The 17,241-nt window shown below is 41.9% G+C and overlaps 1 protein-coding gene across 1 annotated transcript in view; it reads left to right on the forward strand.

Moving 5' to 3' along the window:
• Window positions 1-17,241, forward strand: part of Klhl14 (kelch like family member 14) — a 114,376-nt gene that overhangs the window by 76,950 nt on the left and 20,185 nt on the right. Inside the window, exon 4 of the mRNA XM_087896226.1 lies at window positions 11,473-11,562. Coding sequence (XP_087752352.1) covers window positions 11,473-11,562 — 90 coding nt within the window. The remainder of the gene's footprint in view (window positions 1-11,472; window positions 11,563-17,241) is intronic.

The following is a 17,241-nucleotide window of genomic DNA, read 5'->3' on the forward strand; positions in this document are numbered from 1 at the left end:
GTAATCCAGATGTGGTGATGTTGGTATACACCTGTAATCCAGATGTGGTGGTGTTGATATACACCTTTAATCCAGATGTGGTGGTATTGGTATACACCTATAATCCAGATGTGGTGAGGTTGGTACACACCTGTAATCCAAATGTGGTGGTGTTGGTATACACCTGTAATCCCTGTAATCCAGATGTGGTGGTATTGGTACACACCTGTAATCCAGATGTGGTGGTGTTGGTACATGCCTGTAATCCATATGTGGTGGTGTTGATATACACCTGTAATCCAGATGTGGTGATGTTGGTATACACCTGTAATCCAGATGTGGTGGTATTGATATACACCTTTAATCCAGATGTGGTGGTATTGGTATACACCTATAATTCAGATGTGATGAGGTTGGTACACACCTGTAATCCAGATGTGGTGATATTGGTATACACCTGTAATCCAAATGTGGTGGTGTTGGTATACACCTGTAATCCCTGTAATCCAGATGTGGTGGTGTTGGTATACACCTATAATTCAGATGTGGTGGTGTTGGTATACACCTGTAATTCAGATGTGGTGATGTTGGTATACGCTTATAATCCAGATGTGGTGGTATTGGTATACACCTGTAATCCAGATGTGGTGGTATTGGTATACACCTGTAATCCTGGTGTTGGAAGACAGAGAATAGAGGATAGAGGGATTTGCCAGACTGGTCAGTCTAGCCAATCATGAGTGCCAGGTTTTAGGAGAGAGCCCTTGCTTTAAAGAACAAAAGGACAATGTTTGAGGACCAAACCCAACATCCACCTCTGACCCACCCCCCATACACACCCCACATAAAACATTTTAAAATATATAAATAATTACATATTAATCACTCAACAATATGTATAAAGTACCTGCTAAAGGATGACCTGTTTTGCTGTGTATATATTCTACTTCCTGAAACACTGACAAGTTGCTACACCTTTTCAGGAAGGTTGAATAGTATGATGAAACTAACAAGCAAACTTTAGAACATTTGTTTTTCAATTGTGTTTACCATAAAATTGAAGAAATGAGTTTTTTAAGCCCCTCAGGATCTGATGACAAAGATTTCTCACTCAGTACTGTGAAGGTGAGGCATCTTCCTTTCAAGTTACATTGGTTTTCAGCAGCATGTAATTGCTATTTGAATTTGCTTCAATGAGTAAATATTCTACAATACATATTTTACCAATACTGTGCTTCCAAAATATCATTTATTTTTTTCCTGTTTAGATAACTCCCTAGGGAAAATGACACCTTAAAAACAAAAATCATCTATTTATATAGAAAACAAAATGTATCAGGGAATCTAAAGCCAATAGAGGAATGTATAGAATACAAATGGTTTTTAAATGTGTGACAATATTCTCTTTCTCTGCCTTTATAATGAATGCGGATTTGAATTTTAACTAGATACCAAATGCTCACTATCATTCAACTGGTCATGTAAAGTGGAGTGGATAGTGACAGGCTTGTCAACACAGAAAAGGCACACGTTCTTTGCCTAAAAGTTTCATTTGGAGGAGTTCATCCCTACATATAGACTCTCGTGTGTGTGTGTGTGTGTGTGCGCGTGCACATGCACGTGCACATGTGTGTGTAAGGCCCTCAACACAATACCACAAACACAATACACAATACAATAATAGCCGCAAGTATATGTATAGATACAGACACATATTTGCTGCTATAACAAATACACATACATGTGTATGCAATATATAACACAACTATCATGGAGTAGCTATGTGATTGTTTTATTCAGTGTACTAGAGCATTCTATGAAATTGTAAAAGAAAGCCAAGAAATATAAAAGCAGTTCCCAAGCCAACGTGGTAGTAACAGGAGAACAGACAGAAGCATGACGCTCACAGATTCACTTTTTCTGAGGTGAGGTCTCCTACACTTTTCATGACTTCTTTTGGCCTCATTCTCTTTCTGAGACATGCACAGCAGCATTGTGCTGATGCTCAAACTCAACCAGGATCAATGACCTTATTTTTTTTCTATCTCTTTTTTTTTATTTACTTGTTTATTTATTTATAAAAATTTCCACATCCTCCCCTCCTCCCCATACCCTCCCATTCCCCCAACTCCCTCTCCTCCTCCCTCTCCAGTCCTAAGAGCAGTCAGGGTTTCCTGCTCTGTGGGAAGTTCAAGTTCCTCTCCCCTCCCTCCAGGTCTAGGAAGGTGAGCATCCAAACAGACTAGAATCCCAAAAAGCCAGTACATGCAGACGAAACAAGACCCAGTGCCATTGTCAATGGCTTCTCAGTCAGCCCCCATGTCAGCCACATTCAGAGAATCCGGTTTGGTCACATGCTAGTTCAGTCCCAGTCCAGCTGGCCTTGGTGAGCTCTCATTAGATCAGTCCCCTTGTATCAGTGGGTGAACGCACTCCTCACGGTCCTGCCTTTCTTGTTCATGTTCTCCCTCCTTCTGCTCCTCATTTGGACCTTGGGGGCTCAGTCCAGTGCTCCAATGTGGGTCTCCGTCTCTATCTCCATCTATCGTCGGATGAAGGTTCCCTCTGGTCTTGCCTTCCTTGCTCACATTCTCCCTCCTTCTGCTTCTCATTTGGACGTAGGGAGTTAAGTCCAGTGTTCCAATATGTGTCTCTGCCTCTATCTCCATCCATCGCCAGATGAAGGTTCTATGGTGATATGCAAAATATTCATCAGTATGGTTATGGCCAAGGCCAGTTCAGGCACCCTCTCCTCTACTGCCCAGGGAACAATCTGGGGACCTCTCCTTGGGCCTGGGAACCCCTCCAGAGTCAAGTCTCATGGAAACCCTAAAATGGCTCCCTTAGTTGAGATATATACTTCCCTACTCCCATATCCATCCTTCCTCCCTCCCCCCATCCCATTCCCCCAAGCCATCCCCAATCCTCCCCCTCTCCCTTCTCTCTAACCATCTCCCCTTACTTCCACCCCCCATCCCCTGTGCACCCAAGTTTGCCTGGCAATCTTGTCTATTTCCAATATCCAGGAGGATAACTATATGATTTTCTTCAGGTTCACCTTCTTATTTAGCTTCTCTAGGGTCACGAATTATAGGCTCAAAGACCTTTAACTATGGCTAGAATCCACTTATGAGTGAGTACATACCATATTCCTCTTTGGATCTGGGTTACCTCACTCATACAAAGAACTCAAGAAACTAGACACTAAAACTCTAATTAACCCAATTAAAAAATGGGGTACTGAACTGAACAGAGAATTCACAACAGATGAACTTCGAATGGCCAAAAGACACTTAAGGTCATGTGTCCTCAACCTCCTTAGCAATCAGGAAAATTCAAATCAAAACAACTTTGAGATACCATCTTACACCTGTCAGAATAGCTAAACTTAAAAACACCAATGATAGCCTATGCTGGAGAGGATGTGAAGTGAGGGGAACACTCATCTATTGTTGGTGGGAATGCAAACTTGTGCAGCCACTGTGGACATCAGTGTGGCGGTTTCTCAGGAAACTGGGAGTCAATCTCCCTCAGGACCCAGCAATTCCACTCTTGGGAATATACCCAAGAGATGCCCTATCATACTACAAAAGCATTTGTTCAACTATGTTCATAGCTGCACTATTTGTAATAGTCAGAACATGGAAACAACCTAGGTGCCCCTCAATAGAAGAATGGTTAAAGAAGGTGTGGAACATATACCCATAAGAGTTTTACTCAGCGGTAAAAAAACAATGACATATTGAATTTTGCATGCAAATGGATGGAACTAGAAAACGCTTTAATGGCCTTATTTTTAAATCAGAAAACACCATAGCTCTTCCCTTCAAGGTGTTTGTAGTTTGAAGTGAAATAAAAATGCTAGTGAAAGATTGCGGTGAGTGTGATTAAATATTACAGCGAGTGTGATCAAAAGATTGCAGCAAGTGTGATTAAAACTTCTGTGTTGGGTTTTGACCTTTTGCCCCAGGCCCCTGGAAAGTTATGGTTTCCAGTTTTTCTTGCCCCTTCACCAGTTTTCAGCAATTATCAACACAGATCCCTTCTCCACATCCATGGTCATCTCCATCACCATTCAGCTGGACCATGGAAGATTTTCCTCTTCTGTTCTTTCTAATCAGGAATAACCTAAGTGATACTTTAGAACCTAAATGATGTGTCACCTTTCCTCTGACATTCCTCAAATATCTTTCTATCGTACTTAGAGCAAGATAACTCATTAGGACCCCCATGCCAGTCTCTAGCTGACTGCTGACATAATCCCTTCCCCTAGCTGCTCCCTACCCATAGTTCTCTCTGTTTCTCTGATGCAGTCATCTCATCCTATGTCTGAACTTCAGCAAGTCCCTCCCCCTTGCCTTTGGGCAGATAGCCCCTTCCCTCTCTTAAAATTAAACTTTCAATATCACTCCCTAGAAAGACCTTCATCTGCCTTGCCCATCTTGATTGTCTCCACTAGTTTGTGTTCTTTCTTTTTATAAGATAGGGGTGATGCCTTCTGAGAGCAAGGGTGTTTTGACCTTCACTCTTTGCCACATTGTCAGTAGAACAGCCTCTGCCTGTAAAGAATATTTAGTAAATGTTTGCTGAAGACATTAATAAACAGCCATCAGTAATGACCAAAATCGGTGACAGAGCTCGCACCTGTGTGACGTAGGGAAGACAACATAGTGTTATCTTCTGGCAGTGTCCTCCAGCATCCTGTGGGGTGCTCTGCATCCACTTCCCAGATCGGCCTCACATTCTGCTGCGCTGGCGTCCTATTGCTCTGGAGACATCGCCAGCCAGTGCCCCGAGACCTCTGCACTGGCTGTTCTTGCTCCTGCTCCCTGCGTGGTGTCCTCGCTCACTGCGGTCTCTTCTCTGCTTGGAGGTCATCCACTTGGCCATTCAGAAAACAGGCGTCTTCCCGCCTCTCTCAGAACTCATCACCTTCATCAGCCCCTCACCCCAGTCTTCATTTCCTTACCTCCATTGCACTTAACTTTTGAGACCAAAAGCAAGTTTTATTGTGTGTGGTGTGTGTTCTCTGAGTGAACAGCCTCTGTTCCTAGGACTCCTAGCAGGCACAGCTCTGCCTAGTGTGCAGTAGACACACAGCAAATGACAAGTGAATGGACATGCCCTTTAGTACAAAAGGCCAAAATGCTAAAGAGTGAATCTTAGGTTATCGCTTCTGTTTGTTTTGGTGAAAATGCCCCCAGACACGGACCTGGGATTCAGCGACTGGAGACACAGTGGCAGGAAAGAAACAAGTTTAAGGCCAGTTTGGGAAACTTAATGAAACCCTGCCTGAAAATAAAAGGAAGAACTGGAAAATGGCTTGGATGTGGTTTGGTGGTAGAATGCTTTCCCAGCATGCACCCTGTCCTAGGTTCAATGATAAGTACCACTAAAATATATAAATAAATTAGCCTAATATGTGCAATCTTTCTGAAAGAAAAAGCCAAGGACACAGTTCCAGTAATGCCCTCCATGACGGAAAACCAACTGGCTAAGGTTCAGAAACACAGAGCTATTTTTTTAATATATAGATGCATATTTAACTATTATATTAAATATAATTTATTAGATTTAATTCAGCTATTTAAAAATATGTGTACTAATACAGGATTTTATTTACCGTATATACATATATATGGTAAACAAAATTATATATATATTAGTACATAACTAATTTTCCAAAAACTTAAAAAAAACCATTTTGGACAAATTTCTAAGTTTATTTATCTGGAGCCAAAAGGAAATCAAGGCCCCCATAACTGTTATCTAAAGGAACAAACCTTCAATTCCCATTTTTTGGCAATCGCATATTTTGGTGTGGCTCCAAGCAACCTCTCACTGGATGTTCATGAGTGTTGTGAGTTCTGAACGGTGTCTGTGCTCTCTACTAGAAGGTGCCTGTATTTCCTGGAGCTATAACATGGGAGGAAACAGATTAATATGCATCTCTAGGAGAATAAGGCATTCATGGACAGAAGCTCTGAGCTCTTGCTATGCTAGAGAGGGTCCCTGTGCCCCTGGTACTCAAGAATCTACATCCAAGGTAGAAACAGGCACCGCTGCTTTAAAAATACTCATAACCTATTGTCTGTAGACTCTACCTGTCGTCATGGGCAAGTATGTTTTTCCCCTGACTCTATGAAGCAATCTTACTTCATTTTAGTAGGCAAATGAATTGAATAGCCCATTTTTGAATGAAGAAATAAATAGAGTAGCAAATAAACACATTTTTAAAATGTTCAACATTTAGCCATCTGGGAAATGCAGGTCAGAATGAAATTGAAATTCTGGCTTGCTCCAATCAGAGTGGCTGTCATCAAGTAAACAAGAAGCAACACATGTTGATGAGGGAGCTATGAGTAAGGGATGGGGATGCGGGAGGAATAATCATATCCCACTGTAAGAATGTGGCTGAGTCCAGCCACTATGAAGTCAGCAGAGGGTCTTCATTCACAAAATATCCAGACGATCCAACTCCTTACAGACATCCACCCTCAAATCATCAAAGGTAGCATGGAATAAAGACTCATGGACCAGTCATATTTGTTGAGGCAGCGATAGCCAACTCACAGAATCTCCTGGGTGCCCAACAGCAAACAACAGATAAACAAAATGTAGTGTATATACATAGTGGAGTCTCATTCATTCAAGCAGAACAAATCCTGTCACCTGTTAGAAAAAAAACACATAGAACATGGGATGACTATGTTAGGGGAAAAAGGCTAGACTCAGAAACAATGGTCATGTGTTTCCTCTCATATATGGAAGGTATATGAGAGGGTAGAGAAGAATTGACATTAGAATAAGAAACAAGTCATTTAAGATACGCATATGGAGCCAGGCAGTGGTGGCGCACATCTTTAATTCCACCACTCAGGAAGCAAAGGCGTGCTGATCTCTGTGAGTTCGAAGCCAGCCTGGTCTACAAGAGCTAGTTCCAGGACAGTCCCCAAAGCTACAGAGAAACCCTGTCTCAAAAAACCAAAAATAAAAAAAATAAAAAAGACATACATATGGAAAAGGGAAAAGAAGGAAGGTAGAAAAAAATAATACAGGACACAAACAATCAAAATACACTATATGCATTGATGAACCATCAAAATGAAACCCTTTACTTTGTACAGTTAGTACATGCTAATAAAAAAAACTTACTTTAAGAAAACTAGTCTCTTTAATATTTGTATGTATGGAAAAAATTTACAGGAGCACTTGAATTTTAAATATCTAAGTAATAAGCACATTTAAAGTATGATGCAGTATTAAAATTATATATGAATTTCAGGGACACTATCATTGAACACTCAGGGACTCGGTAATTATTTTCTGGTTGGCTGAACACACCTATTGAAAGTCAGTAGAGTGAAATGCAGAAGAGCGTGGGTCTGGGTCCAGACATTCCCATGTTTGAAGTAGAGTTGTGGTATTCATTAGCTGAGTGTGACCTTCAACAAGTGACGTAACCTCCCAAGGCCTCAGAATTTCTCTTAGAAATTAGGGGGCTGAGCAATGTCTGATCCACACACAGCTAAACATATAAAATGAAGCATGCAAATAAATATAGGTAGAGACATGATCTGTCTTACTGTACACTTTTATCATACATTGTAGTATCATTAATTGGTCAACACATTTGAAATTTCTTTGTACCTGAATGAGAACAAATGAATAGCAAGAGCTAAACATACATATTTTCAGAGATATAATGCCAGCAAGCACACAAACATAATTATATATTCAATTTAACATGTGGCACATGGTCAGTGGTAAATGGTGGCCATTATCACAAAAAGCAACACTTTACACAGGAGGATCCAATACTCACTTCTCAACCAACTACAATTTTGTGCACAGCATCCTGAAGCATTTTATTGAAGTGGTTCAGGGAGGGGGTGGAAGACTGCGTGGCTGAGATTTATATGGCTTTAAAATCGTGGGAAAACAATTAACAGGTAGAGAGTTCATTGTAGCAGAGACCCAGCTTGTAGCAATTGCTGACATCTGTTTTATGTGTGATCAGTCATTCTGCAGGGTCAATACTGTGACTCGCTCTCTCCGAGTTTACAAGTTCATAGTATCATCCCACTGCTTTCGACTTGTTTAATTTAAAATATTAAATATCAGCAAATGTTTTATTGAATTCCTCAAATCAGAATAAAACTTCAGGGGCTTGGCATGGGAAAAGCAAAACATGGTATAAACTGCTTTAGACTTAGAGACCCGTAGAAGTGCTCCCTCGGGTGACCAGAGCGTTTTCTTCCATGATTTTTCTGGCTTCTACCCCATTTCTCCTTCTTGCACGACTCGTTTGTGGGAGATAAAGCTAAGACTCCTCGCGAAGGGCCTTATAAACATGTGTTCTTTGATTTTAAATCTGATTCGAAAGTGCCTCTCTTCTGCTCCCTGAGAGTAAAGTGACCTTTTTAAATGGAGGGAAGTGGCTTTCGATGACAGGCTTGATAAATGCGGTCGTGTTCACTCAATAAAATAAGGCCCAGTGCATTTGAGGATAAATCAGTGGAATGTGCAGCCCCACCTGTCTGTCTCCATCATTCATTCCCACTGTCACTTTCACAGTGGCTGATGGATCACAGTTGCTGTAAAATTAGACAGCCTTTAATCTCATTTCATCCTGATTAGCTCCTCTGCCCCTTTCCCTCTAACTCACTGACTGACACGCTAAAAACTCAGGGCGGGCTGTGCACGAACATGGAGGACCCACCTCCTCCACCACCTGCTTGTGCGCACACACACAGGTGTCCACCACTAGCGTGGCCTGGGAAGGAGAAGGGGCAGCTTTGGGGTGACTTTTAAGAGAATGGGTGTGTACCCGGTACACTGGATCGCGGGCGCTTAGTCCTTGTCCTATTTACTTGTGCTTTCCTTTGGGTTTAATCAGAAGTCATAGGAGCTAGAGTTCGTTTGAAATTGAAACATTGATCAAATATTTTATTTGTAATAAACTTGGAAGCATTTTACGTTCAATGATAATCTCAAAGAGTCATTTGCATCTATTTATAGCCTTCCATTTCACAACAAGAATTCAGAAAGGGTAATAATTCAAGAATGTGAACACTGAAATGCCCAACCAAGAAATATAATATGCAAGATTATCAACCAAAAATAAAAACATGGAGAAAAAAAGAAGACCGTCACAAGCCCATTCCATCAGGACTTTAGAGGACTTCTTTGCCCTGATTTTGGGGAGCTCAGTAGTTAGCATAAAGCAATAGCTTCATTTGTTCCCACAAAGCACAGCAACAGAGGGAGCTAAATGAGGAAGAGGCTGAAGAAGAAATCGTGTATCATTTCCTTCCCTTAACTTTGCCTGAATGGAAACAAATGCACAGCAGGGGCAAACACAAGTACTGATGCGTTTTCAGAGGTTTTGTTTTATTATAAGGCTGGCCCATGGTTAAAGAGAAGAAAATACCAATCTTTATTTTTGTAAAAAGATTTGGACACTGGGATAATTAAAATTTTAAAGGAAAGTATATGAGACATGCTGGCTGACTCCGGAGTGGGTTAGCCCAGCTGCTGGCTTCTGTTTCTGCCCAGTGTCCCCTGTAACTAGCAGCCTGCAAGGGCAGGTAGTGCTGTGTGAGTTCACACAGGGCAGGGGACATTATGTCAAGCTGGAGCGGCCAATCACACAACACATGATGGGGTAATCCAGGCCCCTTTCTGGTATGGTGCAAAAGGTATCTTCATTCAAAGCGGTTTCATTTGTTTGACTTTTAAGACATAGCTTCAAAACATAATCAAACTTAGTTGTTCAGTGAACCTAATAAATAGACCTACACCAAAGAATTCAAGTCATGGCTTAACCAGATCTATCAGTAGAGAGCTTTCTCCAAGGATTAAAGTGAGGACTGGGAGGTCTAAGGACATCCTTAAGATGCCGAAGTCCCTGATATGATTCATAGATTCCACAAGCCACTTTAGAATCCTTTTCTTTAACCCCTAGATTAGGTATATACATATGAATACTTTTTGTCTCATGGTTATAACTTCAGAGGAAATGAATATTCACAGTAAATATTAATTAATAAGTCAAATGAATCAGAATTCCTACACCCTCTTTGTAGTTTAGTAAGAAGCTTAAAGGATGCACTTATAGAACTTTTCCCCAAGTTCTCATTCTGAAAGCCATGCGTGGTTCTTACTGTTTTTATTATGTACATTAGCCAGTATAAGTCATCTCTGAGAGAGTTAGGAGATAATTAAAGCAAAATGACATGCAGGATGTGTGCATAACCCTCAAAATAAGTCAGGTATAAGATAGGTTCTTGTTCTCCCACAGGTGTACAATAAGCTCTCCCCCCCATCCCACTCTCTCCCTCTTTCTCTCTCTCTCTCTCCCTCTCTCTCTCCTTCTCTCCTTCCCTCCCTCTCTCCCTCTCCCCCCCCTCCCGCACATTGGCAAAGGAGCCCAGAGTAAGAATTGGCCGGGATTCATATTGATTTCCCACTGCACTGGTTTCTTAAGTGCTCTGTTGATCCGTGTCAAGCAATAAGTTCCCTGCCTGAACAGGCACTTCACCTCCCCATTTGTCCTCACCTAGATTTAAGGTGCCCATATGATGAGCTGAACAAGGACATCATTTTTCCTGCTGGTGTCACTGGGCCCAAACCACTGCGTGCCATATGATAGCTCATGCCGCATACGTCTACAATCACCCTGTGATATTATCCCCGCAGAGACCAACGCTGCGCAACACCAGAGGTGACAGCAGCACCCTGCCCCATCCCTTGTGACTTTCCAAGGAGATGCAAATGACAGAGAAGCCTGGCTTTAGTGGGTTTGGGAATGAGACCCCTCTTCACGGCCTCGGCAGCTGGGTGCAGACAAAGGGTGCAGGAGAGTGGATATCCATGACACTCCTGACAGTTTCCATCTTTGTTCCACAAGAGCTCTGATGCAGATAGATGGAAAATGTGTGATTGTGCTGCTAATGACATCGTGCAGGAAATTAAGCATATACATTTGGAGGAGGCATTAAATCAGCAGGACCTTAATTTAAAAACTTAAAACTGTATGGAAATTCAGCCTGCTCAATGCTGCAGAGTAGAAAGCCACACAGCACCCTGGTCTGTTTGTGGAAAGATTGCCAGCAAACGGTTCTACATTATTCAGAGTGCCTTCTCTCAGGAAGTAGCTGCCAGCCCTGACCATTTGGGAGTGTCAGTCATTGCCGTAGAAATGTATTCCCCGCCATCGGGCAGATGAGGAGAGCTCAAGGGTGGAGAGCAGCGTGCAGGCTGCTCTTGACTAATTTGTGGAATAACACTATGCAAAATGAATCAAAAGAGGTTGGGCTTGAAACTGCTGGGAACACACCACTGAGCCAGGGTGTATGACTCATAGGAGCTGTGGGGAGCTATGCTGTTGCCTGTTGACGGAGTCTCATGTTTTATACACGTTGGTGAAGTACATAGCTGGTAAGCTGAGGTATTGGAAAGTTTTACATGTCCCTTTTTTCTTGATTCCAGTTATGCCTTACAACAGTGCCCACCACTGCGTTGTAGAGGTAGAAAACTTCCTGTTCGTGTTGGGTGGAGAGGACCAGTGGAATCCAAATGGTAACTATTGAACAGTTTTGATTGTAACTGCTTTGTTCAACTGGGCTTTGGGTTACTACAACAAAATATCTGAGGCGACTAACTTTAAAGAGAAAAGGTTCATCGAGGTCATAGTTTGGGAGGTACTGTGCGCTTCAGTTCTGATGGGAGCAGTGGATGGTGGCCCTCTACGACAGAGGGAGCAAAGAACCGTTATACCATCAATGGTGGCAGAGAAAGAAAGAGAAGAAGCAGGGTCTCACAACACAAAGACATGGCTCCAATGAACTTAGGACCTCCCATACAGTCTACCTCCTAAACTTTCCATCTGTGAATACGGTCATCTTGTGAAACAAAGCTTTTTCCATGCAGATGAGCTTTGGGTGAACCACTCAAAGAGACCACAGCAATGTTGAACGAGTTCACACTGTAAAGGGATTACTGTCCATTTCTTTTATACTTAATGTTGAAATGCATTTCTGTGCAACACAGGCAAATGAAAGGTCATGGGGTTGGCTGACGGAGGGCGGGCGGATACTCAAGGAGCTAGTTGAGGACATATGTAACAGAGCATTCAAGTGCCAGTTCTCGGCGGACTTAGCTTCACAGTGATACCCAGCCCTTGTCCTTATCCATCCCCGGGGAAATGCTACCAACAGAAGCAAGGACTCCCAGGGGAAGGTTGAGTTAGTTGCAGCTGTTCAGATTTTTACCCATTACTCTCCTCACACTCTGTCCATATGAGAACAAGGTTGCGATAAGCATTCTCTCCCTCATGCAGCACGGAACCCTGCTTCAAGTTCTTTTGCAGTAAGTAGGACCAAAAACTTAGTGCACTTACCATCTTCTTGGCAGTTTTTATAAGTGTGTCTTCTATAGGTTGCCTGCCATCTTTCCTATAACTGTGATTGCTTCCTAAATGAAAGGAAACCTTTTGGTACACATCGCAAATCGAATATGAAAACACTATGCCTTGCAGAATATGCAAAATGATTGTGATTATTTTTAGAAATCTTGCAAGTGAGGGAAGAGCCACAGTTGTAGCCTTCTGTGTTACAGTGATAATTATGACTAAGACGCCATAAAACAGCTTGCAGGTACACATTTTTACTTTAAAACCCCAGAGCATCACAGTGAAATTAAATATACTTACTGTGTATATTTTGCTGTGAATGCTCTTTTTCAGCATCTGCACCAAGGCAAACTATGTAAAAATCACAACATCTGCTCCCTTTAGAAAATCATAAGAAAACAAACCAGACTGCCCACTGTTTAAAAGAAGGGAGACCACTCAGTCAATTAAGTGTTGGCCATGTAAGCACAAGAACTTGATTCAATCCCCAGAAACTAGATTAAAAAAAGAAAGAAAGAAAAAATGTAGGAATGCTATAATCCCAGGACCAGGGATAAAGAGACAGGGGGATTCCTAGGGCTTCCTGGCTAGTCTGTCTAGCCTACCTGGTAAATTCTAGACCAGTGAGAGACTTTACCTGAAAGGTTAAAGTGGACAGTACCAGAGGAATAACAGTTGAGGTTGCCCTTTGATATCCACATACAAGTGCACACACATGCAACACACACACACACAAGATCCCTTATGCAAAGGAGATGCTTTCTGGCTCTATATCTTTGTTGTAATCCAGTATTAGACGTGTATAGAGTGCAAAAGTAATCACATCACAAACCACTGGATTTATATCACCAAAGAATCTGCAAAATGTTCTTGGGAGGGTCAGATTAAAGCTACAAGACCCACAAGATGACTTAGCCAGGAAAGCTTTTGGCCAAGACTGATAATCTGAGTTCAATCCCTAAGACCTACAGGGTAGAAGGAGAGAACTGACTCCCACAGGTTGTCCTGACTTCTGTAAGTGTACCATGGCATACACGCAACACCCCTAACACACACACACACACACACACACACACACACACACACACACACACACATCAATCAATTGAATGTTTTTTTAAAAAATTTAAAATATGAAAAGAAAAGTTTAAGAAATCCTATTTCCGACCACATTGCACTTCCTGGCCACTCTTCTACAGGCCTCTGTTAAAATAATCAATCTTCCCCACCACAGTTTGGCTTTTGAAAGCAAAACGAAAAGAAAACTTATGAGTCTACACGTATGAGTCTTCCCTTAAAAAAAAAAAAAAGACAGCCTCACTATGCAGCCGAGGCTATCCTCAATTTCATGAATGCCCTGCCACAATTTCCCAAGTGCTGGAATTACAGGCATGAGCTATGACACCTGTCTTTTTTTTTTTAATTTTATTTTCAGTGCTGGGGCTTAAACGCAGGGCTTTGTTGAGGCAGTGAAAATACTTTGCCACAATGTTAGCATACCCAGTCCAAGTGTTACCCTCCTCCAAAACTGATGAAAATAGCTCCCGGGAGGTGCTTGGCATGATGGCTTGGTTGATCAAGTGTTTGCTGTACAAGCCTAAGGACTCGGGTTTGACCCTCAGGACACATATAAAAGGCTAAGCCTGGTGGTCTATGATTTAATTCTAGTGCCAGGGTTGGGTTGGAGACAGGTGGGTCTCTGGAACTCACCAACCAACAAGCCTAGCCTGTTCCAGGCCAGACTAGTAAATAAACCTGTCAGAACAAGGGGAAGGGCACCTGGGGAAACAATACCTAAGCTTGACCTCTGGCTTCTGCACACATTTACACACCTGTGTGTATGTGTGTGTGTGTACACATCTGCTCCATAGGCATAGGCCAGAAAACATAACTTCTTATCTGCTTGCTTTTCAACTTAGAATTAAAACTATCTCCGAGAGAACTAGGCTGGAAGTTGGGGAGAATTTAGAGGATATTCCTATCAATAGTCAAGAGGATCAAGATTTTGTCTTTGAATTAACTGAGAGACCCATACTACACCATTGGAATATGTTGACTTCACTCTACCTACACCTGAAACAAATGGCAGCCAGGGTTAAATTCCTGCATGAACACGCTCTGGCAGAAAGACTTATTAATCCGCAATCCCACTTTGAGCTGGAGCCGCTCACTGGAACCTCAGTGCACATCATAGGAGACTCACACGGCAGTTTCTTCTCATCCCAGAGTGCCAGCACATGGGGTGCCCGTGGTCAGCATCACTGGTCATGACAATCGATGTCCCTTCTCTGACTTAGCTGCTAGGAAGCTCAGAAGGAAGTTTTAGAAGAGCTTATGTGTTGCATGTCATTCAGTGTTACCCCAGTTATAGACCTGGCATCTCTCGCTATCCATAAAACTCCTTTTTAGACTCTTGGAAACTTCCAGATGGAAATTTGGCTTCTTTAAACAGAAGGGAACTGGATATACCAGCGGCAAGTAAGCTTGTCTTTGGTTCCCCTTGTCAACTAGGAATGTATTGCAACTAAAAAGCACTCTAACAAGTCATTGGCTGGTGCCTTCCACAGGTGGAAGGTAAGAGCAGCAGGCAAGACAGCCTACTCCGTGAGAGCTGTATCTGTGGCCATGATCAACCAACATTACAACTAAGACGTGGCTGCATCTATTTGTAAGGGACCTGGGCTATTTACTCTGTCTACTACAGTTCCATAAATACTTTGTGTGTATCCACACATTCTTCCCATCTACCCAACCACAGTAGATTCTGCTAGTATTAGCAGTGATAGTTAATAAGCACTCAGTATTTCAGTCAGAAAAAAAATGCTAAAATTTCGACGAATCCTCTGAAGCACCTGTGAGTCAGAATCTATGGTAGTCTGAGTTTTTCTATGTACAGAAGAAGCCTGAAGAGTATCCTTGTAGGGAAACACTGCTCATGGAAGGAAAGGAACTGATTCCACAATAGGTTTGTCTGATTTCAGGGTCTTGGTCTATAACAACTGTATTATGCTGTCTTTCATGTAAATACTTCTCATCCACATGGTCAACTGTGGTTTAAGAAAAACCTGTGATTCGCCCTTAGTCTCACGAAGTGCTGCATCAGTGGGAAGAGTCTCCAGCTTGCTCACAAAGAGCTCCAATCATTTCACATCTGAAAACACTGAAAGGACTTGAACCTCTCAGAAATGTGTGATTTTCATACCACCACGCCCTGTGCAACTAAAACCAATGCAGAGAATAAATACAAGATGCTAATATAAAATATTTTTATGTAATAACTATATGAGAAAACAATTAAACATATGGATTAAATGTTATGTGCATATATATCTGTCTAAAGATGAGAACTCAGGTTCAATGTCCGTTCTTATGAAAATGGCTCATGAGAGGTGTATCTTGAAGAAATACAAAATTTTGAATTCCAGATCATGCTCATTAAACATAAGGATGTTCTTCATTGAGCAGAAATACACAATTCTATGTATTGGTGGTCTTGATTTCAAGACCAAAAATAGAGGTCAGAAAACATAAATTGCTGGACCAACTAGCAGTATACACAAAGTCTTCTACTAAGCTACTTTGTAAATGCTACTTCCTGTCAACTTGTTTCACATCCTAGCAATAGGAATATATTTAATATGCATATGTGCTATTGGAATACAGATAGATAGATAGATAGATAGATAGATAGATAGATAGATAGATAGATAGATACTTGATTTACATTTACCACTTTTTAAACTCCCCAAACAACTCAGAGGGGATTTTCCTCCCCAATTCTGTTCCTCTGTACCATTGACTGAAAACTGTTCCGTTTCCTCATTTATTAATAATCATCACTGGTGTCTGGTGATGGGGCATCTTCACAAGATGAGAAGTGAAGGAAGAGTCCAAAAGAAAATGAAGACCTTGAGATGGTAGGGCAAACCTGTAATCTCAGCACTAAGAGAGAGGAGGAAGAAGGATGCAGGGTTTGAGGCCAGTCTAGACTGCTCCTGAGACCCTTCTGGAATGGAAGATGAAGGAAAAGAGGGGAGGGGAGATGAGGGAAAGGAAAAAATGGGAAAGAGGGAGGAAAGGAAAGGGAGTAGAAAGGACAGGGGAAGATGGGAAGAAAGGAGTGGGGAAGAAAAAGGAAAAGGACGGAAAATGGAAGGAGGAAATGGTAGGGAGAGACAGAGAAGACAGGAGACAGAAAGAGAGGAGAGGAGACAAGGACAAATAATTATAGGAAAGGATGGAAGAGGGGAGGGAGAAGATGGAAAGAGGGTGGAGAAGAGGGAAGGGGAGTTAAAATAAAACTCCTCATATGTAGCCACCTTCTCAAGCCCTGAGAAGAGTCTCAACTTTAAGCCCTTGGAAAGTAAATAACAAACCCACTTTTGTAACATGAAGGGCTGGCTTGTTTGTGGGTTTCTGTCCTGCCCAGTACCCTAGCCATTTAGCCCCAATGAAAATCACACAGAGATCTCTATAAGCTATAAAGCTGATTGGTCCATTAGATCAGGCTACTTATTAGTTCTTATGACTTATCTTAACCCATTATTCTTATCTATGTTAGCCATGTGGCTCAGTACCTTTTTCAGTGGGGCAGATCACATCCTGCTGCTTCGGTGATCTGGGAAGGAGTGGGAGGAATCAGCTTTCTCCTTCCAGTCTTCTCCTGTTCTCATTGCATCATTTCTACTTCCTGTCTGGTTTTCCCACCTATACTTCCTGCCTGGCCAATCAACGTTTATTTAAAGCATGATTGACAGAATACAGACAATTCTCCCACACCACACTTTAACTGACTTTCACTTTTATAAGACTCATTATCTCCTCTGCCAGCCTCAGAACTCTGTCCT

Source organism: Myodes glareolus, chromosome 13, assembly GCF_982192425.1.
Source record: "Myodes glareolus chromosome 13, mMyoGla1.1, whole genome shotgun sequence".
In the NCBI taxonomy this organism is placed as follows: Eukaryota; Metazoa; Chordata; class Mammalia; order Rodentia; family Cricetidae; genus Myodes; species Myodes glareolus.